At 49.7% G+C, this 22,378-nt stretch overlaps 1 protein-coding gene across 6 annotated transcripts in view; it reads right to left on the bottom strand.

Annotated features, from left to right (window-relative positions):
• The window catches only part of LOC140425349 (ubiquitin thioesterase otulin-like), a 164,185-nt gene that overhangs the window by 99,404 nt on the left and 42,403 nt on the right, over positions 1-22,378 (bottom strand). For all 6 annotated transcript variants that reach the window (XM_072509524.1, XM_072509520.1, XM_072509521.1 and 3 more), the window contains exon 2: positions 11,180-11,646. In XM_072509524.1, the coding sequence (XP_072365625.1) occupies positions 11,180-11,424 (245 nt within the window). In that variant the 5' untranslated portion in view covers positions 11,425-11,646. The remainder of the gene's footprint in view (positions 1-11,179; positions 11,647-22,378) is intronic.

The raw sequence follows: 22,378 nt of genomic DNA, 5'->3' as shown, positions 1-22,378 counted from the left end.
AACATAGAACATAGAAAATACAGCACAGAACAGGCCCTTCGGCCCACGATGTTGTGCCGAACCTTTGTCCTAGATTAATCATAGATTATCATTGAATTTACAGTGCAGAAGGAGGCCATTCGGCCCTTTGAGTCTGTACCGGCTCTTGGAAAGAGCACCCTACCCAAACTCAACACCTCCACCCAACACCAAGGGCAATTTGGACATTAAGGGCAATTTATCATTGGCCAATTCACCTAACCCGCACATCTTTGGACTATGGGAGGAAACCGGAGCACCCGGAGGAAACCCACGCAGACACGGGGAGGACGTGCAGACTCCGCACAGAGAGTGACCCAAGCCGGAATCGAACCTGGGACCCTGGAGCTGTGAAGCAATTGTGCTATCCACAATGCTACCGTGCTGCCCTTGAGAACAAATAACTCTACACTATATAATTTTACCGTAATCCATGTACCTATCCAATAGCTGCTTGAAGGTCCCTAATGTCTCCGACTCAACTACTTCCACAGGCAGTGCATTCCATGCCCCCACTACTCTCTGGGTAAAGAACCTACCTCTGATATCCCTCCTATATATCTTCCACCTTAAATTTATGTCCCCTTGTAATGGTTTGTTCCACCCGGGGAAAAAGTCTCTGACTGTCTACTCTATCTATTCCCCTGATCATCTTATAAACCTCTATCAAGTCGCCCCTCATCCTTCTCCGTTCTAATGAGAAAAGGCCTAGCACCCTCAACCTTTCCCCGTAAGACCTACTCTCCATTCCAGGCAACATCCTGGTAAATCTTTTTGCACCTTTTCCAAAGCTTCCACAGCCTTCCTAAAATGAGGCGACCAGAACTGTACACAGTACTCCAAATGTGGCCTTACCAAAGTTTTGTACAGCTGCATCATCACCTCACGGCTCTTAAATTCAATCCCTCTGTTAATGAACGCGAGCACACCATAGGCCTTCTTCACAGCTCTATCCACTTGAGTGGCAACTTTCAAAGATATATGAACATAGACCCCAAGGTCTCTCTGCTCCTCCACAATGCCAAGAACTCTACCGTTAACCCTGTATTCCGCATTCATATTTGTCCTTCCAAAATGGACAACCTCACACTTTTCAGGGTTCAACTCCATCTGCCACTTCTCAGCCCAACTCTGCATCCTATCTATGTCTCTTTGCAGCCGACAACAGCCCTCCTTACTATCCACAACTCCACCAATCTTCGTATCGTCTGCAAATTTACTGACCCACCCTTCAACTCCCTCATCCAAGTCATTAATGAAAATCACAAACAGCAGAGGACCCAGAACTGATCCCTGCGGTACGCCACTGGTAACTGGGATCCAGGCTGAATATTTGCCATCCACCACCACTCTCTGACTTCTATCGGTTAGCCAGTTCGTTATCCAACTGGCCAAATTTCCCACTATCCCATGCCTCCTTACTGTCTGCATAAGCCTACCATGGGGAACTTTATCAAATGCCTTACTAAAATCCATGTACACTACATCCACTGCTTTACCTTCATCCACATGCTTGGTCAGCTCCTCAAAGAATTCAATAAGATTTGTAAGGCAAGACCTACCCCTCACAAATCCGTGCTGACTATCCCTAATCAAGCAGTGTCTTTGCAGATGCTCAGAAATCCTATCCTTCAGTACCCTTTCCATTACTTTGCCTACCACCGAAGTAAGACTAACTGGCCTGTAATTCCCAGGGTTATCCCTAGTCCCTTTTTTGAACAGGGGCACGACATTCGCCACTCTCCAATCCCCTGGTACCACCCCTGTTGACAGTGAGGACGAAAAGATCATTGCCAACGGCTCTGCAATTTCATCTCTTGCTTCCCATAGAATCCTTGGATATATCCCGTCAGGCCCGGGGGACTTGTCTATCCTCAAGTTTTTCAAAATGCCCAACTCATCTTCCTTCCTAACAAGTATTTCCTCGAGCTTACCAATCTGTTTCACACTGTCCTCTCCAACAATATCGCCCCTCTCATTTGTAAATACAGAAGAAAAGTACTCGTTCAAGACCTCTCCTATCTCTTCAAACTCAATACACAATCTCCCGCTACTGTCCTTGATCGGACCTACCCTCGCTCTAGTCATTCTCATATTTCTCACATATGTGTAAAAGGCCTTGGGGTTTTCCTTGATCCTACCCGCCGAAGATTGTTCATGCCCTCTCTTAGCTCTCCTAATCCCTTTCTTCAGTTCCCTCCTGGCTATCTTGTATCCCTCCAATGCCCTGTCTGAACCTTGTTTCCTCAGCCTTACATAAGGTCACCTTTTTCCTCTTAACAAGACATTCAACCTCTCTTGTCAACCATGGTTCCCTCACTCGACCATCTCTTCCCTGCCTGACAGGGACATACATATCAAGGACACGTAGCACCTGTTCCTTGAACAAGTTCCACATTTCACTTGTGTCCTTCCCTGCCAGCCTATGTTCCCAACTTATGCACTTCAATTCTTGTCTGACAACATCTTTGAAGTAATGGGTGTTAAGATATTCAATGTTTGTTTTAAAAGGGTTAACTTGAGTTCATAGAATAAACATTGTTTTGTTTTAAAAAACCACTTGTCCATTTCTGTTGTATCACACCCGGAGAGTACGCCGTGTGCTTCCCACACCACAATCTATTTTTTTAATATAGTACCCAATTCATTTTTTCCAATTAAGGGGCAATTTAGCGAGGTCAATCCACATACCTTGCACATCCTTGGGTTGTGGGTGCGAAACCCACGCAAACGCAGGGAGAATGTGCAAACTCCACAGACAGTGACCCAGAGCCGGGATCGAACCTGGGACCTCGGCGCCGTGAGGCAGCAGTGCTAACCATGGTGCCACCATGCTGCCTTACACCAAAGTCTATTTAAGATTGTGAGTCGGCTGAACTCCATGAAACACTTTGGGGTTCTGTAAACCCGGACCCATAACAGATTTAATGTTAACTTTAAGGTTCGATGAAATAATGTTGCATATGATGGATTGGCAGCTCAAAGATCAAATCAAAAGCATTAGAAATTGATTCAAACCAATCAACATGTTACAGGGGCAAGGAATAGATTGATTTAGATTGATAACAAATTCCTTAAAATAGCTATGGTTTCAAACTATAGCTCTATGCATGAATCATCCTTTTACTTTTGCTTAAAAGCTATCTTCTATCTAATATATGGCAGGCTACATTCTACGATCTATTTTAACCTACGCAGCTGTCTTGCTTCATGCAAAGAAACCGTTGCTGTTATTGTATTTTGAATTCAAGTCGTCTGTAAGTTACTAAGGATAATCTGATTCTCAAAACAGTCCTTTGCAGGCGAGGGCTGAACTGAGAACCTTGTAAATTCTGGAACAAGAATTTCTGTTATAATCGATCAATAGATACCAAACAAAATTACTTTGCACCGTAAGTATAGTCAGAGATTCTGCATTGTTAGTTGCATGGTGTGGCGTATATGCAATAACACAGAAAGTGCAGATCTTACAACCCATGAAGGTTTCTACACCCCGGGAGAGGGAATTCTCATTCTTCTCACAGGTCCACAAGGTATACACCAAGATCGACTTCTTTACAGTGGGGAAATAGGTGCTTCTGGGAATAGTAGGAGCGGAATACTCCGCGATAGTCATCTCCGACCACGCTCCACACTACATGGATGTGAGGTTGGAGATGGGCCATGCCCAGCGCCCCACATGGAGGTTGGACCTGGACCCCTTGGCTGACAAGGCCTTCTGCCAGAAAACATCACAGGCCATAGGCGACCATGTGACGAACAACCGGAATGGGGACGTCTCACCTTCCATGTTCAGGGAGGCACTAAAGGCAGTGATCAGAGGAGAAATTATAGCCTACAAGGCCGCAGAGACAGGGAAGAGAGGGCGGCCAGGCAACAGCTGATCAACTCCATCCTGGAGGTCGGCAGAAAGTACTCTGAGGCCCCGACCATAGAGCCTCTGGTGGAGAGGAGAAGCTACAAATAGACTTTAACCTGCTATCCACTAGGAAAGCAGTACATCAACTCCGCCAGACATGGGGGACCTTCTACGAACACGGAGAAAAGGCTGGCCGCCTACTGGCTCACCAGCTAAGAAAGCAGGCAGCCACAAGTGAAATAGCACAGGTAAAAGACAGCAGAGGCAGACTGGTATGAAACCAAAAGAGGTCAACTGGACATTAGAGACCTTCTACTGAGGGCCTTCTACCTCCAAACCCCCAGATGGGGATGTGGGGATGAAACAGTTCCTCGACGGACTGGTCATACAAGTTGTTGGGGAGGACAGGCGGGGGGAATGGGGAGCACCAATATATCTGGGAGAAATCATGGGACAGCATCAGCTCCATGCAGGCAGCGAAGGCACCGGGACCTAATGGGTTCCTGGCCGACTTCCTTAAGAAATTCGTACCGGCCCTGGCCCCATTAAAGGGACATGTTCGCAGACTCGCTGGCGAGGGGCACCCTGCCTCCTACGCTAACACAGGCCACGATACCGCTGATGCCCAAACAAGCAAAGATGCGACGGAATGAGGCTCGTACAGACCCATTTCACCGCTAAACGTAGACGCGAAGATACTCGCGAAGGGCCTGGCCAAAAGGTTTGGAGGGCTACTTGCCAGAAGTGGTCGCAGAGGACCAAATGGGCTTTGTCAAGGGTAGGCAGCTTACTGCGAACATCATGCGGCTGATGAATGTAATAACAACCCCCCCCCCCCGGAGAGAACATCAGAGGTAATCGTCTCTCTGGGCGCAGAAAAGGCCTTCGACAGAGTCAAATGGAGCAGTTTGGGCTACGGGCAGAATTCACCGCCTGGGTGAAAATTCTGTTCAACGCCCCCAAGGCCAGCGTTTGAACCAACACCACCAGCTCTGAATACTTCCTGCCCAGTGGTGATCGCCACACTAAGGATGTGGAACTAGATGAGACAACATTGGTTTAGCACACTGGGCTAAATCACTGGCTTTTAAAGCAGACCAAGGCAGGCCAGCAGCACAGTTCGATTCCCGTACCAGCCTCCCCGAACAGGCGCCGGAATGTGGCGACTAAGGGCTTTCCACAGTAACTTCATTCGAAGCCTACTCGTGACAATAAGCGATTTTCATTTCATTTCATTTCGGTCTGACCGAGATGTCACCCATGGCCCCCATCTGCGGAAACTACAAGTTCCCACCAACCATGATAGACACCACCTTCAATAAATGGATACAGAACGGGGGATGGGTGCTGACAGACAGGGACTTTTACATGGGGGACAGATTAGCGACACTGGGTGAACTGACAGAGGAGCTGGAACTACCGACAGGACACAAACTCAGACACCTACAGGTAAAGCACTTCCTCCGAAAGGAGACAGTAGGATAGAACAACGTTACTAGAGGACCTGATGAACACGGACAGCAAGGAAGGGGGAAACTGCAGGAAAATCTATGGACAGCTACTGGACAGGGCGAGACTGCCACTGGGCGAAGCCAGACAAAAATGGGGAGACGAACTGGGGACAGAAGTAGGCTGGGGACTCTGGAGGGAAGCACTGAGTAGGGCCAACTCCGCCTGCGCAAGGCTCAGCCTCATGCCGTTCAAGGTGGTGCACAGAGTGCACCTAACCAGAACCAGAATGAACAGGTTCTTCCCAGAGGTGAAGGATAAATGTGAACGGTGCCAGAGAGGCCTGGCCAACCATACCCGCATGATTTGGGCCTGTCCCAAACTTGTAGGGTTCTGGGCAGCCTTCTCTGAGGCAAAGGTTGTGAGGGTGGAGCCGTGCCCAAGAGTGGCAATCTTCAGGGTATCAGAGGAGCCAGAGCTACATATGGGGAAGGGGGCCGATGCCCTTGCTTTCGTTCCCTAATCGCACGCCAGAGAATCCTGCTCAGCTGGCGATCAGCAGCACCACCCACATCTGCAGACTGGCTGGCAGAATTTCTCCAATTGGAGAAAATCAAATACACCATCCGAGGGTCGGAGGAAGGCTTCCTCAAAGCATGGAGGCAGTTCATCGGCCTGTTCCAAGACCTGTTTGAAGCCAACAGCGAGTAGGGAAAAAGTGAGAGATGGGAGAAGACTGACAGGGACATACAACTCTGAGGGGAAGGAATTCAGGGGAACTACAGGGAGAAGCACCCAAACTCACAAGGCAGGCAACAGGAAACATAAAGGGAAGGGGGGTGAACAGGAGCTAGGGGACAGAGCACCCTGAACGAAAGAGGGGGATACCAAGGAGGGGCAGGGACACACCAAGACTGACAATATGTATACAAGAACCACACATGCTGTAAATATTAAACGTAAAATGTTACTCTGTATAAATTGAAAATACCAATAATATTACTAGTAGCATGGCCTCAGATGAAATAATGAACACCTCCCTCACTTTCGAAAGGTGGGTAGCTCACACTGTGGCATAATTTGCAGATACCGACAACCTGGAGGAGAGCACGTTTAGAAACTAGATTCACATCTAGACTAGGTGGGATTGTCCCCTCTCTGCTAACTACAAATTTCTATGTCTAGAATCAATTACAATGGACATCAAATCTAATTTGACAAAGCCAGGACATCATAGGATATCTGAACAATACAGCTCGGAAGGAAGCCAATCATTCCACTGTACCTATGTAGCTCTTTCTTTGCTATAGCTATACAAACAGTCCCATAACCTTGTTCTTTTCCTCCAACTATGTAGTTTTTTCCCCCTTCAAGTACTTATCCAACTTGCTTTTGCAAGTTACTACTGAATCTGTTTCAACCAGTCAAGCAGTGCATTCCAGGTCACAACTCTGCAAACAGCAACGGTCCCCTCTAATTATTTTGCCAATCACCTTAAATCTCTCCCTGGTTATCAGCCCTTCTGCCAACAGGAACACTTTTGCCTTATTTACTCCATCAACACCCTTCTTGATTATGAATACCTCTATCAAATCTCCACTTAGCTTCTCTGCTTTACGAAGAGCAATCCCAGCTACTTCAGCCTCTCCATATAACTGAATACCCTCAGCACTGTTACTAGTTTAGTAAATCTATTCCACATCCTCTCTAAACCCGGACATTTCTCCCAAAGTCTGGTGCTGAGAAATGAATGTAATATTTTATCGGAGGTCTAACCAAGTATTTTATAATGGTTTAATAATAACTTCCTCATTTTGTATTCTCTGCCTCTATTAATAAGACCAAGGATCCTTTATGGTTTCACCGCCTTCTCAACTTATCCTTCTCCTTTCAAAGGTCACCCACCTTGGTCGCTTAGCTCTAGCAGCCCCTTTAAAACTGGACCATTTTGTTTATATTGTCACTCATCCTTCCTGCTACCAAAACACATTAAACTTAATCCGTCTACTCATTTCAGCAGTCTATATCCTCCTGAAGTGTTGCATTGCTTTCTGCATACTGGAATTGTGTATCATCTGCAAACATGAAATTATGCCCAGCAAACCTCATTAATGCTATCAAAAACAGCTAATTCCAATACCAACCCCTAGGTGAACAATCCTGCATATCCCTCCAGATTGAAAACCATTCACCGTGCTTTCTGACCCTCAGCCAGTTTTATATCCATGTTGCCACTGTACCTTAATTTTACTAACCAGCAAATGCCTTCTGAAAATCCATATGCACATCAACTACATACTGTTTCCATTATAAAACAAAATGAATCAAGTTAGACCAATACAAATTTCATTTTACAAATCAGTGCTTATTTTCATTAGTCCATATTCGCCCAAACAGCAATCCGTTTTCCCCACATATTTTAAATAAAGAAATAATCTTTATTGTCACAAGTAGGCTTACATTAACACTGCAATGAAGTTACTGTGAAAATTCTCTCGTCACCTCACTCCGGCGCCTGTTCGAGCACACAGAGGGAGAATTCGGAACGTGCAATTCACCTAACAGCATGTCTTTCGGGACTTGTGGGAGGAAACCGGAGCACCCGGGAGGAAACCCACAGACATGGGGAGAACGCGCAGACTCCGCAGTGACCCAAGCAGGAATCAAACCCAGGACCCTGGTGCTGTGAAGCAACAATGCTAACCACTGTGCTACCTGCCGCCCATGATTCATAAAGATTCCTCAGCATTGAGCTAACATGGCTGTATTTTCTGGGTTTATGCCCATGCCCTTATGAACAAGAATACAGCATTTTCAATCCTTTGGGCATCACAGACAAGAACTATGCAGAAGACTGCATGCAGCCAGTAGCTCCACAGAACCTCCAACTTTAAAAGAGATATTTAAAGGTTGGCAGTACTCAATCCAGCCGTGTACTCTCGACATTGATTTTTGCAAATAAAACACGATGGAGAAAAGTTCCCTGAGTTATACGGTGGATGACTTACAGTTTGTAAATCAATTGAAATGTTGGAGTGTAATTTTCGTATCAGACGAGAGGGTGGGCCAGCTGCAGCTCGGGTTTTATTTGGTCTGGAAGTTAACCTGGTGCTAAATGTAAGCACGGAGTGCCCAACACTGAGACAGAGCTGCCACCCCACACCTCCCCAAAACGCCCCAGCCTGCATCCTGAGCAGCAGCAAGAGGCGGCGGCCTGGCAACCTGGGAAATCTCACCACCTCAAATTCACTTACCCCAACGGCTAATTATACTCGGACCCCAGTCAAACTTAAATATAGAGGTTTTTTTTTTAATCCTCAGTCATGTTAACCACCCGCACCTATGGTTACAGTCCCGGCCCTGCCCCAATCCCTTTGAAGCAACTTCTACCCGATTGCCCAGAATCAACCTCAATGGGCGCTGCGCGGAGGGCGGGGCTCATAGTACGTCACAAAGGTCGCCCCGCCCGAAAGGAGCACGTCCGGGTCAGGCCCAGCCCCGCACGAAAGCCCTGTCCCGCGCCCAGGCCCCGCCCTCTCTGGAAGCTCGAGCCTCTGTTCCCTCCGATCGCAAACATTCCCGGGGGGGCGGTACAACGGCGTGTTCTCTCTTTAAAAGCCTCAGATTTGCGCACACTGATAGGAACAAATAAAAAAAATACATAAATCAAGCGTCACAACAGCGCAAAATGTGAAGCAATCCCAAACAGGAAAGATGACGGTACAAAATAATGGATTCAGTAACAAATGCGTTTATTGGAAAACCCAAAAGCTTTCTATAGGTATGTCAGGAATAAGCGAATGACTAGGGAAAGAGTAGGACCAGTCAAGGACAGGGATGGGAAATTGTGTGTGGAGTCTGAAGAGAGGCGAGATACTGAATGAATATTTTTTGTCAGGATTCACTCAGGAAAAAGATAATGTTGTGGAGGAGAATGCTGAGACCCAGGCTAATAGAATAGATGGCATTGAGGTACGTAGGGAAGAGGTGTTGGCAATTCTGGACAGGCTGAAAATAGATAAGTCCCCGAGGCCCGATGGGATTTATCCTAGGATTCTCTGGGAGGCCAGGGAAGAGATTGCTGGACCATTGGCTTTGATTTTTATGTCATCATTGGCTACAGGAATAGTGCCAGAGGACTGGAGGATAGCAAATGTGGTCCCTTTGTTCAAGAAGGGGAGTAGAGACAACCCCGGCAACTATAGACCGGTGAGCCTCACGTCTGTAGTGGGTAAAGTCTTGGAGGGGATTATAAGAGACAAGATTTATAATCATCTAGATAGGAATAATATGATTAGGGATAGTCAGCATGCATGGCTTTGTGAAGGGTAGGTCATGCCTCACAAACCTTATTGAGTTCTTTGAGAAGGTGACTGAACAGGTAGACGAGGGTAGAGCAGTTGATGTGGTGTATATGGATTTCAGTAAAGCGTTTAATAAGGTTCCCCACGGTAGGCTATTGCAGAAAATACGGAGGCTGGGGATTGAGGCTGATTTAGAGATGTGGATCAGAAATTGGCTAGCTGAAAGACAGAGGGTGGTGGTTGATGGGAAATGTTCAGAATGGAGTTCAGTTACAAGTGGCGTACCACAAGGATCTGTTCTGGGGCCGTTGCTGTTTGTCATTTTTATAAATGACCCAGAGGAGGGCGCAGAAGGGTGGGTGAGTAAATTTGCAGACGACACTAAAGTCGGTGGTGTTGTCGACAGTGCGGAAGGATGTTGCAGGTTACAGAGGGACATAGATAAGCTGCAGAGCTGGGCTGAGAGGTGGCAAATGGAGTTTAATGTAGAGAAGTGTGAGGTGATTCGCTTTGGAAGGAATAACAGGAATGCGGAATATTTGGCTAATGGTAAAGTTCTTGAAAGTGTGGATGAGCAGAGGGATCTAGGTGTCCATGTACATAGATCCCTGAAAGTTGCCACCCAGGTTGATAGGGTTGTGAAGAAGGCCTATGGTGTGTTGGCCTTTATTGGTAGAGGGATTGAGTTCCGGAGTCATGAGGTCATGTTGCAGCTGTACAAAACTCTGGTACGGCCGCATTTGGAGTATTGCGTACAGTTCTGGTCACCTCATTATAGGAAGGACGTGGAAGCTTTGGAATGGGTGCAGAGGAGATTTACCAGGATGTTGCCTGGTATGGAGGGAAAATCTTATGAGGAAAGGCTGATGGACTTGAGGTTGTTTTCGTTAGAGAGAAGGAGGTTAAGAGGAGACTTAATAGAGGCATACAAAATGATCAGAGGGTTAGATAGGGTGGACAGTGAGAGCCTTCTCCCACGGATGGAAATGGCTAGCACGAGGGGACATAGCCTTAAACTGAGGGGTAATAGATATAGGACAGAGGTCAGAGGTAGGTTCTTTACGCAAAGAGTGGTGCGGCCGTGGAATGCCCTACCTGCAACAGTAGTGAACTCGCCAACATTGAGGGCATTTAAAAGTTTATTGGATAAGCATATGGATGATAATGGCATAGTGTAGGTTAGATGGCTTTTGTTTTTTGACTTCCCATGTCGGTGCAACATCGTGGGCCGAAGGGCCTGTACTGCGCTGGATCGTTCTATGTTCTATAGTCTACACGGAGGTTGGTAATACCAAAGATATGAGACCCAAGTAGTGCGTTCACAAGATTGGGTTGTACAGCAATGCAGGCTGCAACGGTTAGCAATCCCTGCCAACATGCCAAGGATTGAACTCAAAGGGATTGAAAACAAAAACTGCTCTTAACATATCAATATTATGGTGTGCAATGAAGAGCTATAACCAAGGGTCATATTTACTAATCTAATACAGACCCAATGGCTGTGAAACTGGTTAATATCAGCAGAACAAGGGGAAAAAAAAGAATTTACCTCTTCGTTGGACCAGCACCATTATTGCAAACATCTTTATGGTCAATTTTATCTTGCTGATCGATAGAATTCTGCAGATCTATGGGATTCATGCTGGATGCAGAGTTCGGTGGAGATGGATGCTCTTCATGAACACATGCATTGCTTGAATCCATATTCGCAGAATTTAATAAAGCTTCTCGTTCGTTTTGTGGCCAGGGTTGTTGCTCATGATGGGAAATAGGTTTACAACAAAAAATCCCCATTTTATTGTTTGGGGGAATGCTAATCCATGGTAGGATCCCAGTACGTTGTTGGATATAGATACCACATAACCTTATGGACGTTCAGCAGTACTTCCAAACGTGTTCAAATGCAACTTTAAAAGGAGTAGAAGACATACAGATGCTTGAACTAGGTGTTCAAACTCCTTGGTGTAAAGGTTGTCGGTATTCACCAATCCAATCAATTCATTTAATTCCATAGACCTACAACAAAGAAATGTTGAGTTAATAAACCAGAACTTGCTTTTTGTATATTCTGCTTTCCCTCTTTTAACAAGAATGATCAATTTATAACTACTTGAGATTCTTGCGAAATTCAAACGTCAAGTTTTGAGTATACATGTCCATCGCATGTACAAAGCACCGCTTAAACCACAAAAGCAAATTTTAACAATTTGATTATGAGGAGTGGTGATTCAGAGGGCTAACCCCATGTTTTTTTGTTGGGTTTTATGAAGCATAGCGCTCATGCTTAAATGGTGACTTTAACATTGCACACTTGAACAGTAGATATTGTACTTCTGGCACTGGGTCACAGTTAGCAAAAAGCAATACTGATCAATTAAGTATAATTCAACAGTATCTCAAGTGATGTAGTATAGGATGTTATACACATGCAAAGTGAGACTCGAGTGCATCAACATATGGTTGATAATATGCCAGGTGTGTTCTTTGGTGCATACTGATGTCTCTGATGTATCATCAATAACGACAGAAGACGGAGTTGAGAGTGAAACTGTGGCTTTAATTAGCTTAAAGATACCTGCTGGCAGCAGGCCCCAGACTGAAGGCAGGACCAGAGGTTGGCCACCTTTATACCTGAGCCCGAGGGGAGGAGCCACAGGCGGAACCAGCAGGGGCAAGACCGGGCATGTTACATACAGCAGGTATAATACAATACAGTGGTTTACCACATTCACCCCCTGTTAAAAAGGAGTCCGGCGGGGGTGAAGTGGACGGTTGAATTATATATCGAGTCTGTCAGGGGCTTTGACTTTCCGCTGTAATCGCCGCAGCCCGGCTGTGGTGTGGATACTGGTGTTGGATGAAGTGTTGAGGCCTGCATGTCGTCTTCTGCGTCACCATGTAGATGAGTGCCTGGCGACGGACCCTGAGGCTCTGGCGTGCCATGCACTGGGACTAGCTGAGTATGCCATGGCCTTGGTGCACCATGGGTTGCAATGGAAGGAGAAGGTGTAGGGTCGTGGGTAGTGGTGATAGTCGCTGGGGAACCTGCAGGTGCCAAATCCCAAAGGGAGACTGAGTCCTCCCGCCCGTCATGGTGTGCCATGTAGGCATATTGGGGGTTAGCATGGAGGAGATGGACCCTTTCAACCAGGGGATCCGACTTATGACTCCTCGCATGCTTCCGGAGGAGGATGGGCCCTGGGACCATCAGCCAGGACGGGAACGAGACCCCTGAGGTGGACTTCCTGGGGAAGACAAACATTCTCTCATGAGGGGTCACATTGGTGGCAGTACACAGGAGCGAACGGATGGAGTGGAGCGCATCGGGAAGGACCTCCTGCCAGCGGGAGACTTCTAGACCGTAGGGCAAGAAGGACGGCCTTCCAGACCGTTGCGTTCTCCTTCTCCACCTGTCAGTTCCCCCGGGGGTTGTAGCTGGTAGTCCTGCTTGAGGCGATGCCCTTGATAAGCAGGTACTGACGCAGCTCATCACTCATGAAGGAGGAACCCCGATCACTCTGGATGGAGTTGGGGAAACCGAACAAGGTGAAGAGGCCATGCAGGGCCTTGGTGACTGTGGCAGGGGTCATGTCAGGGCATGGGATGGCGAAAGGGAAACGTGAGTACTCATCAATGATGTTGAGGAAGTACACGTTACGGTCAGTGGAGGGGAGGGGCCCTTTGAAATCGACGCTGAGGTGCTCAAAAGGGGCTTCAGGCCTTTACCAGGTGTGCTCTGTCTGGCCGATAGAAGTGTGGTTTGCACTCCGCACAGACCTGGCAGTCCCTGGTCATGGTCCTGACCTCCTCGATGGAGTAAGGCAGGTTGCGGGCCTTGATAAAGTGGAAAAACCGGGTGACCCCTGGGTGACAGAGGTCATTGTGGAGGGCCCGAAGTCGGTCTACTTTTGCGCTGGCACATGTACCGTGCGATAGGGCATCTGGGGGCTCATTGAGCTTCCCAGGTCGATCCAAGATATCATAATTATAGGTGGAGAGTTCGATCCTCCACCTTAGAATCTTGTCATTCTTGATCTTGCCCCACTGTGTTTTATTGAACATGAAGGCCACCGACCGTTGGTCAGTGAGGAGAGTGAATCGCCTGCCGGCCAGGTCATGCCTTGAAATGTCGCACAGCTTCCACAATGGCTTGGGCTTCCTTTTCGACGGAGGAGTGTCAAATTTCGGAGCTCTGGAGGGTGCGGGAGAAGAAAGCCACGGGCCTGCCCGCCTGGTTGAGGATAGCGGCCAGGGCAAAGTCAGACACATCGCTCGCCACCTGGAACGGGATAGACTCGTCTACTGCGTGCATTGCGGACGTGGCAATATCCACTTTGATGCGGTTGAAGGCCATGCGGGCCTCAGCCATCAGGGGAAAAAGGGTGGATTTAATGAGTGGGCGGGCCTTGTCCGCATAACTGGGGATCCACTGGGCATAGTAGGAAAAGAATCCCAGGCATCTCTTCAGGGCCTTGAGGCACTGGGGATAGGGAAGTTCCAGAAGGGGGCGCATGCGGTCGAGGTTGGGCCACAATACAATATAATACAATATAGTGGTTTATCACAGTCTCCAGCATGCTTTTGACCTTGTATCCCATCAACCATTGCATTTGAGCACATCAAAACCTTGCCTCATTCCCATGCCACGTTATTAAGCTAACCTTTACTTGATGTCCACTGTGCAATTCAGCAGGAAGCTGAGCCAGGTGTCATAAATTCTGACTTGATGGCAGCTTAAGAGAGAACACAATAGGCAGTGGAGTATCAGCTGGTGAACCATGGGACGGCACAATGTGAGGATCAACTCAACCCAGTGCAAAGGTTATTGGAGAGGGAGGGAAAGGATCTAGCTGTTGTGGTTCACGTTGGGAAGAACGACATAAGGAAGAGTCGGAAAGATGTCCTGTTTAGACAGTACCACAAACTCGGAGATTAAAGAACGGAACTTCAAGGATTATAATCTCTGGATTATCACACAAGACATGCAAATTGGGAGACCCCACGCACTCCCCGACTATCGTCGGCCTTTGGGGCCGCCACGAGCAGCCAGCGGGGCTGGTTTAAAAGCCAGCGAAGAACCCCACGCGGGTGTCGGAGGCTGAGGGGCCGGGCCCGGCAGGTCGGAGCAGCGGGGGCGGAGCTACGAAGAGGTCGAGGCGGCAGGCCCGAGGCCCGAGCGCCACGTAGGGAGGGTGCTCCACGTCGGATGGCTCCCACCTAGGAAGAAGAAGGTTTGAAGCCTGGTCCCAGGTGAAGGTAGAGGAGAAAGAAAGAAGATTCATGGAAGTTTGGTAAAAGTTTGTTTTTCCTCAAAAAAGAAGAATGTCAGATTGATGAAGGGCAGGAGGGTGAAGGGGGAGAGAGGAGAAAGGAGAAAGGAAAGATAAAAAACAATAAGCCGCTAAAAGATGCGAAAAGCAGCGTCAAAGAAAGGAGGAAACGCAGGTTCCCCGCCGAAGGAGAAGACGAGCAAAAGCAAAAATGTGTTGACAGGATGGCGGAAGCCGAACTGCAGGGCGGGACCGCACTACTTACGGTGGAGAAGGTGACCGAGGTGATGGTGGATGAGCTGGAAAAACGTTTGGTGAGGAAAGAGATAGTGGTTGTGGTGAGATCATTGTTGGAGGAGGCAATCGGCCTGATCAGGGTGGAGGTGGCAAAGGCATTGGCCGAGATGAGAGAGCAGGGCGAGAAGATGAAGGAGGTGGAGGAGGCCGTGACACGACACAGCGACCAGGTCACCTCGATGAGAGACGAGCTGCGGAGGGTGGTGGAGGTTAACAGAGGGCTCTGAGCAAAGCTGGAAGACTTGGAAAACCGCTCAAGGCGGCACAATCTGAGAATTGTGGGCTTGCCCGAAGGGACAGAGGTCCCAAGGCCAACGCAATACTTCGCTAAGAAGTTGGCGGAGCTGATGGGGGAGGGTGAGAACCCCACCCTGTACGAGCTAGACCGAGCTCATCGGTCATTAAGGCCGAAGCCCAAAGTGAACGAGCCGCCAAGGGCAGTAATTATCTGCTTCCATAATTTTTGCATGAAGGAGAAAGTATTAAGCTGGGCGAAGCAGAAGCGCGAGGTGCTGTGGGATGGTACTGCGGTTCGGATCTACCAGGACTGGACGGTGGAGTTGGCAAAAAGACGAGCGGCGTTTGGGCGAGTGAAGGCGGCTTTGTACAAGGGGGTGCGATTTGGTGTGGTGTACCCGGCGAAGTTGAGAGTAACATATAAAGCCAAAGACTTTTATTTTGAGACAGCGGAGGCGGCTGAGGCAGAAGGCAGAAGGCTTGGGACAGACGTGAAGAGCGGAACTGGAAGAAAGACTGTGGACTGTGTTTGAGCGGCTGGAAAATGTACAAATGTAACAACTTTCTTTTTACTGATTTGTATTGAAATTTGAAATTTACTTCTCTTTGCATTGTTGCAGAGTTCCAGTTAATGGCGTTCTGTGTTGCGATGGTTAAATGTTATGTTAGTGAATTGTAGGGGTTGGATTGTTGGGTTTGTTTTGGTGTTTCTTTCTCTGGGACTGGGCGGAAGGGGGCGAGAGGTATTGGCGGGGGGGAGCCACCCGCGCTAGCTAACTAGAGTCAGTTAGTGAACGGGGGTGAGGTGAGGAGGACTGCGGACGTTGGAGCCTGGGTAGCAGGCTTCAATGGGCCTACGAGGCGAGCAAGAGGGGGTGGAGGAAGGGATGTTGGGGGGATGTTTTTGTAGGGGGGGTTCTTGGGGGGGGGGGGAAGGGGTTCGATGTTAACAATGGACAGGGGCGGGTCAGGCTTATGGGGCAGGGCCCAGTGGTATGGTGATGGTGGATAAGAAAGGTGGGGGGGGGGGGGGGTGAGAGACCCCCAGTAAGGATAATCACGTGGAACGTGAGAGGGCTAGGAGGTCCGGTCAAGAGGTCAAGGGTGGGGACTTCCGGGTGCGGCGATGACTAGCTAAGTCGCACGTTTCGGCACCTCCCGTTTCAACGGACATTTGGGCTCTTATCGGGAGCCCCAACGGAGATTTTCAAAGGCTAAACCCAGTGTGAGGCGACATAGGAAGGAGTCCCCCCGGGTGTGGATGAAAAGAAGTGATAGTAGTGGCCAGATTGTGGAGGATCCTCTGGAGCAGTGGCAGAGAAGGGAAGGGAGAAGCAAGATGGCGGCTGAGGGAGCCCAGTTGGTATGGGGCCTGGAACAGCAGGAGTTCCTCCGGCGATGTGTGGAGGAACTCAAGAAGGAGGTGCTGGCGCCGATGCTGCAGGCGATTGAGGGGCTGAAGGAGACGCAAAAGACCCAAGAGATGGAGCTCCGTGGAGTGAAGGCAAAAGCTGCCGAAAATGAGGACGAGATACAGGGCTTGGTGATGAAGACGGAGACGCACGAGGCGCTACACAAGAGGTGTATGGAGAGATTGGAAGCCCTGGAAAATAGCTCGAGGAGGAAGAACTTAAGGATTTTGGGTCTTCCCGAAGGGGCAGAGGGAGCGGACGTTGGGGCGTACGTGAGCGTGATGCTCCATACCTTAATGGGAGCTGAGGCCCCGACGGGCCCCCTGGAAGTGGAGGGAGCGTACCGGGTCCTCGTGAGAAGACCAAAGGCAGGGGAAACACCGCGAGCAATAGTGGTGAGATTCTACCGCTACAAGGACAGGGAGATGGTCCTGAGATGGGCTAAGACGACACGGAGCAGCAGATGGGAGAACGCGGTGATCCGCGTCTACCAAGATTGGAGTGCGGAGGTGGCGAGGAGGGCGAGTATCAATCGGGCCAAGGCGGTGCTCCACAGGAAGAAAGTGAAATTCGGAATGTTGCAGCCAGCAAGACTGTGGTTAACACACCTGGGCAAACATCACTACTTCGAGACGGCAGAGGAGGCATGGACATTCATTCAAGAGGAGAAGTTGGACTAGATTTGGGAAAGGATGTTTGGAATGAAGTAGCGAGGTGGTGGCAAGAAATTGTAAATCAGATGGGGGAATTTTTTCCCCTCGAAGGAGGGGGACACGAAGAAATGTGCACGCCGGTGGGGAAGGGGATGGGGAAGGAGAGAGGGAGCTGCGCAATTAGGGGCGGGACCGAGGGGGAAGCGCGGGCTTTGATCCCGCGATATGGAAATAGTGGCGGGAAAAGGGGGGGTAGGAACGAGGGGGCCTCACACGCAGGGAGGCTAAGGATAAACGGAGGAAGCCGAGGTCAGCCAGAGTTTGCTGACTCCAGGAAGCAGTATGGGGGGTGCAATCAAGCTAGAGTGGGATCTAGCGGGGGGGGGGGGGGGGGGGGGGGGGGGGGGGATTAACTGGGTTGCTGCTGATAAGGGGAAGGGGGAGCTGTTACGGGATGGGATGGTCGGGACGGGAGGGTGCTGTCTGGGGGACAAGCGGTTGCGTGGGAACCGGGTGAGGAGCTGGTTTAAAAAAGGGGATGGCTAGTCGACGAGAGGGGGGGGGTAAAGAGCCCCCCAACCCGGTTGATCACGTGGAACGTGAGAGGGTTGAATGAGCCGATTAAGAGGGCAAGGGTATTTGCGCACGTAAAGAAGCTAAAGGCAGACGTGGTTATGCTTCAGGAGACGCACCTGAAACTGGCGGATCAGGTCAGATTAAGAAAAGGATGGGTGGGACAGGTATTCCACTCGGGCTTAGATGCGAAAAATAGAGGGGTGGCAATACTGGTGGGGAAACGGGTATCGTTTGAGGCGAAGACCATAGTGGCGGACAGTGGGGGTAGGTACGTGATGGTGAGTGGCAGATTGCAAGGTGAAGCAGTGGTGCTGGTGAACGTATATGCCCCGAACTGGGATTATGCAAACTTTATGAAGGGTATGGTGGGGCGCATCCCGGACCTGGAGATGGGAAAGTTGGTAATGGGGGGGGACTTCAACACGGTGCTGGACCCAGGGCTGGACCGATCCAGATCTAGGACCGGGAGGAGGCCGGCACCGGCCAAGGTGCTTAAGGGCTTTATGGAGCAGATGGGAGGAGTGGATCCCTGGAGATTTACTAGACAAGGAGTAAAGAGTTTTCCTTCTTCTCCCACGTCCATAGAGTGTACTCCCGGATAGATTTCTTTGCCCTGGGAAGGGCGCTGATCCCGAAGGTGGCAGGAGCGGAGTACTCGGCTATAGCCATTTCAGATCATGCCCCACATTGGGTAGATCTGGAACTAGGGGAGGAAAAGGAGCAACGCCCACTTTGGAGATTGGACATGGGACTGTTGGCGGACGAGGGGGTATGTGGAAGGGTGAGGGGATGTATTGAAAGATACCTAGAGGTCAATGATGACGGAGAGGTCCAGGTGGGAGTAGTCTGGGAGGCGCTGAAGGCGGTGGTGAGAGGGGAGCTGATTTCCATAAGGGCCCATAAGGGGAAACAAGGGTAAAGAAAGGGAGAGACTGATTGGGGAGATTCTGAGGGTGGATAGGCAATATGCGGAGGCTCTGGATGAAGGGCTACACAGGGAAAGACGGAGACTACCCACGGACTTTGACTTGTTGACCACGGGTAAGGCGGAGACGCAGTGGAGGAAGGCACAGGGAGTACAGTATGAATACGGAGAGAAGGCGAGCCGACTGCTGGCGCAACAACTTAGGAAGAGGGGGGCGGCGAGAGAGATCGGAGGAGTTAGAGACGAGGAGGGAAGGATGGAACAGAGAGCGGAGAGGGTGAACGGGGTATTTAAGGTATTCTACGAGAGGTTGTATAAGGCCCAACCCCCGGAAGGGAAAGAGGGAATGATGCATTTCCTAGACCAGTTGGAGTTCCCGAAGGTTGAGGAGCAGGAGAGGACAGGACTGGGAGCGCAGATTGAGGTAGAGGAGGTGGTAAAAGGAATCAGGAACATGCAGGCAGGGAAGGCCCCGGCACCAGATGGTTTCCCGGTGAAATTCTATAGGAAATATGTGGACCTGCTGGCCCCACTCTTGACGAGAACCTTCCATGAGGCTAAGGAAAGGGGGACACTACCCCCGACGATGTCGGAGGCGACGATATCGCTGATCCTGAAAAGAGACAAAGACCCGCTGCAGTGCGGGTCATACAGGCCCATCTCCCTCCTGAACATAGATGCCAAGTTATTGGCCAAAGTGATGGCGACAAGGATAGAGAACTGTGTCCCTGGGGTGGTGCATGGTGACCAAACAGGATTTGTTAAAGGGAGGCAATTGAATACCAATATACGGAGGTGGTTGGGGGTGATGATGGTGCCCCCACCGGAGGGGGAGGCGGAGATAGTGGTGGCTATGGATGCAGAGAAGGCATTTGATAGAGTGGAGTGGGACTACTTGTGGGAGGTACTGAAGAGATTTGGATTTCGAGAGGGGTTCATTAGATGGGTTCGGCTCCTATACGGGGCCCCGGTGGCAAGTGTGATTACGAACAGGCAACGATCCGACTACATCCGACTATATAGGGGAACAAGACAGGGGTGCCCCCTGTTCCCATTACTGTTTGCGTTGGCAATTGAGCCATTGGCCATAGCGCTGAGGGGCTCTAGGAAGTGGAGAGGGGTACTTAGAGGAGGAGAAGAACATCGGGTGTCATTATACGCGGATGATCTGCTGTTATATGTCGCGGACCCAGTGGAAGGGATGCCTGAGATAATGCAGACACTCAGGGAGTTTGGAGAGTTTTCGGGATACAAACTGAATATGGGGAAGAGTGAACTGTTTGTGATGCACCCCGGGGAACAGGGCAGGGGAATAGACGAGCTGTCGCTGAGGAGGGTAACAAGAGATTTCCGGTATTTAGGGATCCAGGTGGCCAGGGACTGGGGAACCTTGCATAAACTTAACTTGACACGACTGGTAGTGCAGATGGAGGAGGACTTTAAGAGGTGGGATATGGTGCCTCTGTCATTGGCGGGCAGGGTGCAGGCGGTTAAAATGGTGGTCCTCCCGAGGTTTCTTTTTGTGTTTCAGTGCCTCCCCATACTGATTACAAAGACCTTTTTTAAGAAGGTGGACAGGAGCATCATGAGCTTTGTGTGGGCCGGAAAGACCCCAAGGGTAAAGAGGGGGTTCCTTCAGCGCAGTAGAGATAGAGGGGGATTGGCACTGCCGAGTCTGAGTGATTATTATTGGGCCGCTAACAGGTCTATGATATGTAAGTGGATGAGGGAAGAGGAAGGAGCGGCGTGGAAAAGGCTGGAGATGGCGTCCTGTAGGGGAACTAGCTTAAAAGCACTGGCAACAGCGCTGCTGCCGTTCTCCCCGAAAAGGTACACCGCAAACCCAGTGGTGGTGGCGACTCTGCAGATTTGGGGCAGTGGAGACGACATAGGGGAGTGACGGGGGCCTCAGTGTGGTCCCCGATAAGGGGGACAAGGAACAACCACAGGTTCGTCCCGGGAAGGATAGACAGGGGATTTCAATCTTGGCAGCGAGCAGGAATTGCGCAACTGAAGGACTTGTTCTTGGACGGGGACGTTCGCGAGTCTGGGAGCACTGACAGAAAAATACGGGTTGCCACCTGGGAATGCATTTCGTTATATGCAAGTGAGGGCATTTGTGAGGCAACAGATGAGGGAATTTCCGCAGCTCCCGGCGCAAGGGATCCAGGACAGAGTGATTTCGGGGGGCATGAGTGGGTGATGGTAAGGTGTCCGATATATACAGGGAAATAAGAGACGAGGGGGAGACGATGATAGAGGAACTGAAAGGAAAATGGGAGGTGGAGCTGGGGGAAGAGATTGAGGAAGGGCTGTGGGCAGATGCCCTAAGTAGGGTAAATTCCTCGTCCTCGTGTGCCAGGCTCAGCCTGATCCAATTCAAGGTACTACACAGGGCGCATATGACGGGAGCAAGATTGAGCAAGTTTTTTGGGGTGGAGGATAGGTGCGGGAGGTGCGCGGGAAGCCCTGCGAACCACACCCACATGTTTTGGTCATGTCTGGTATTGCACGGGTTCTGGGTGGGTGTGGCAAAAGTGATTTCAAAGGTGGTGAGGGTCCGGGTCGAACCAAACTGGGGGTTGGCTATATTCGGGGTTGCAGATGAGCCGGGAGTGCAGGAGACGAGAGAGGCCGATGTTCTGGCCTTTGCGTCCCTAGTAACCCGGCGAAGGATTCTACTTATGTGGAAAGAAGCTAAACCCCCGGGCGTGGAGGCCTGGATAAACGATATGGCAGGGTTTATAAAATTGGAGCGGATAAAGTACGCACTAAGAGGTTCGGCTCAGGGGTTCACCAGGCGGTGGCAACCGTTCCTCGACTATCTCGCAGAGCGATAAGGGAAAATAGGAAAGACAACAGCAGCAACCCGGGGGGAGGCGGGGGGGGGGGGGGGGGGGGGGCGGGGGTGCATTCGGATCTTTGGGGTTTTTTTTGTGTGTTGTTACATATTTGTTGTTCATAGTTATCTTCTCAATGTTACTATTTCTTTTCGTTTTTTTTTTTTATTTGTGTTGGCACTTGCCGTTAGTTAATATATTATTTTAAAAACGATCAATGTATATATTGTTACAAAGCTGTAAAAATGGAAAATTCTTGGTTGATCGAAAAACTTTAATAAAATATATTTAAAAAAGAAAAAAAAAAAGAGATCAAGGGTGCTTGCACATCTTAAAAGTTTGAAAGCCGACGTAGCAATGCTGCAGGAGACTCACTTGAGGGTGAAGGACCAGGTGAGACTTCAAAAGGGCTGGGTTAGCCAAGTGTTTCACTCCGGATTTGATGGAAGGGCTCGAGGGGTAGTGGTGCTGGTCAGCAAAAGGGTACGCTTCCAGATGGAGAAGGTGGTGGCAAATCAGGGGGGTAGATATGGGATTG

This window comes from Scyliorhinus torazame, chromosome 6, assembly GCF_047496885.1.
Source record: "Scyliorhinus torazame isolate Kashiwa2021f chromosome 6, sScyTor2.1, whole genome shotgun sequence".
NCBI classification, from domain to species: Eukaryota; Metazoa; Chordata; class Chondrichthyes; order Carcharhiniformes; family Scyliorhinidae; genus Scyliorhinus; species Scyliorhinus torazame.
This window is presented reverse-complemented; position numbering and strand designations above follow the sequence as displayed.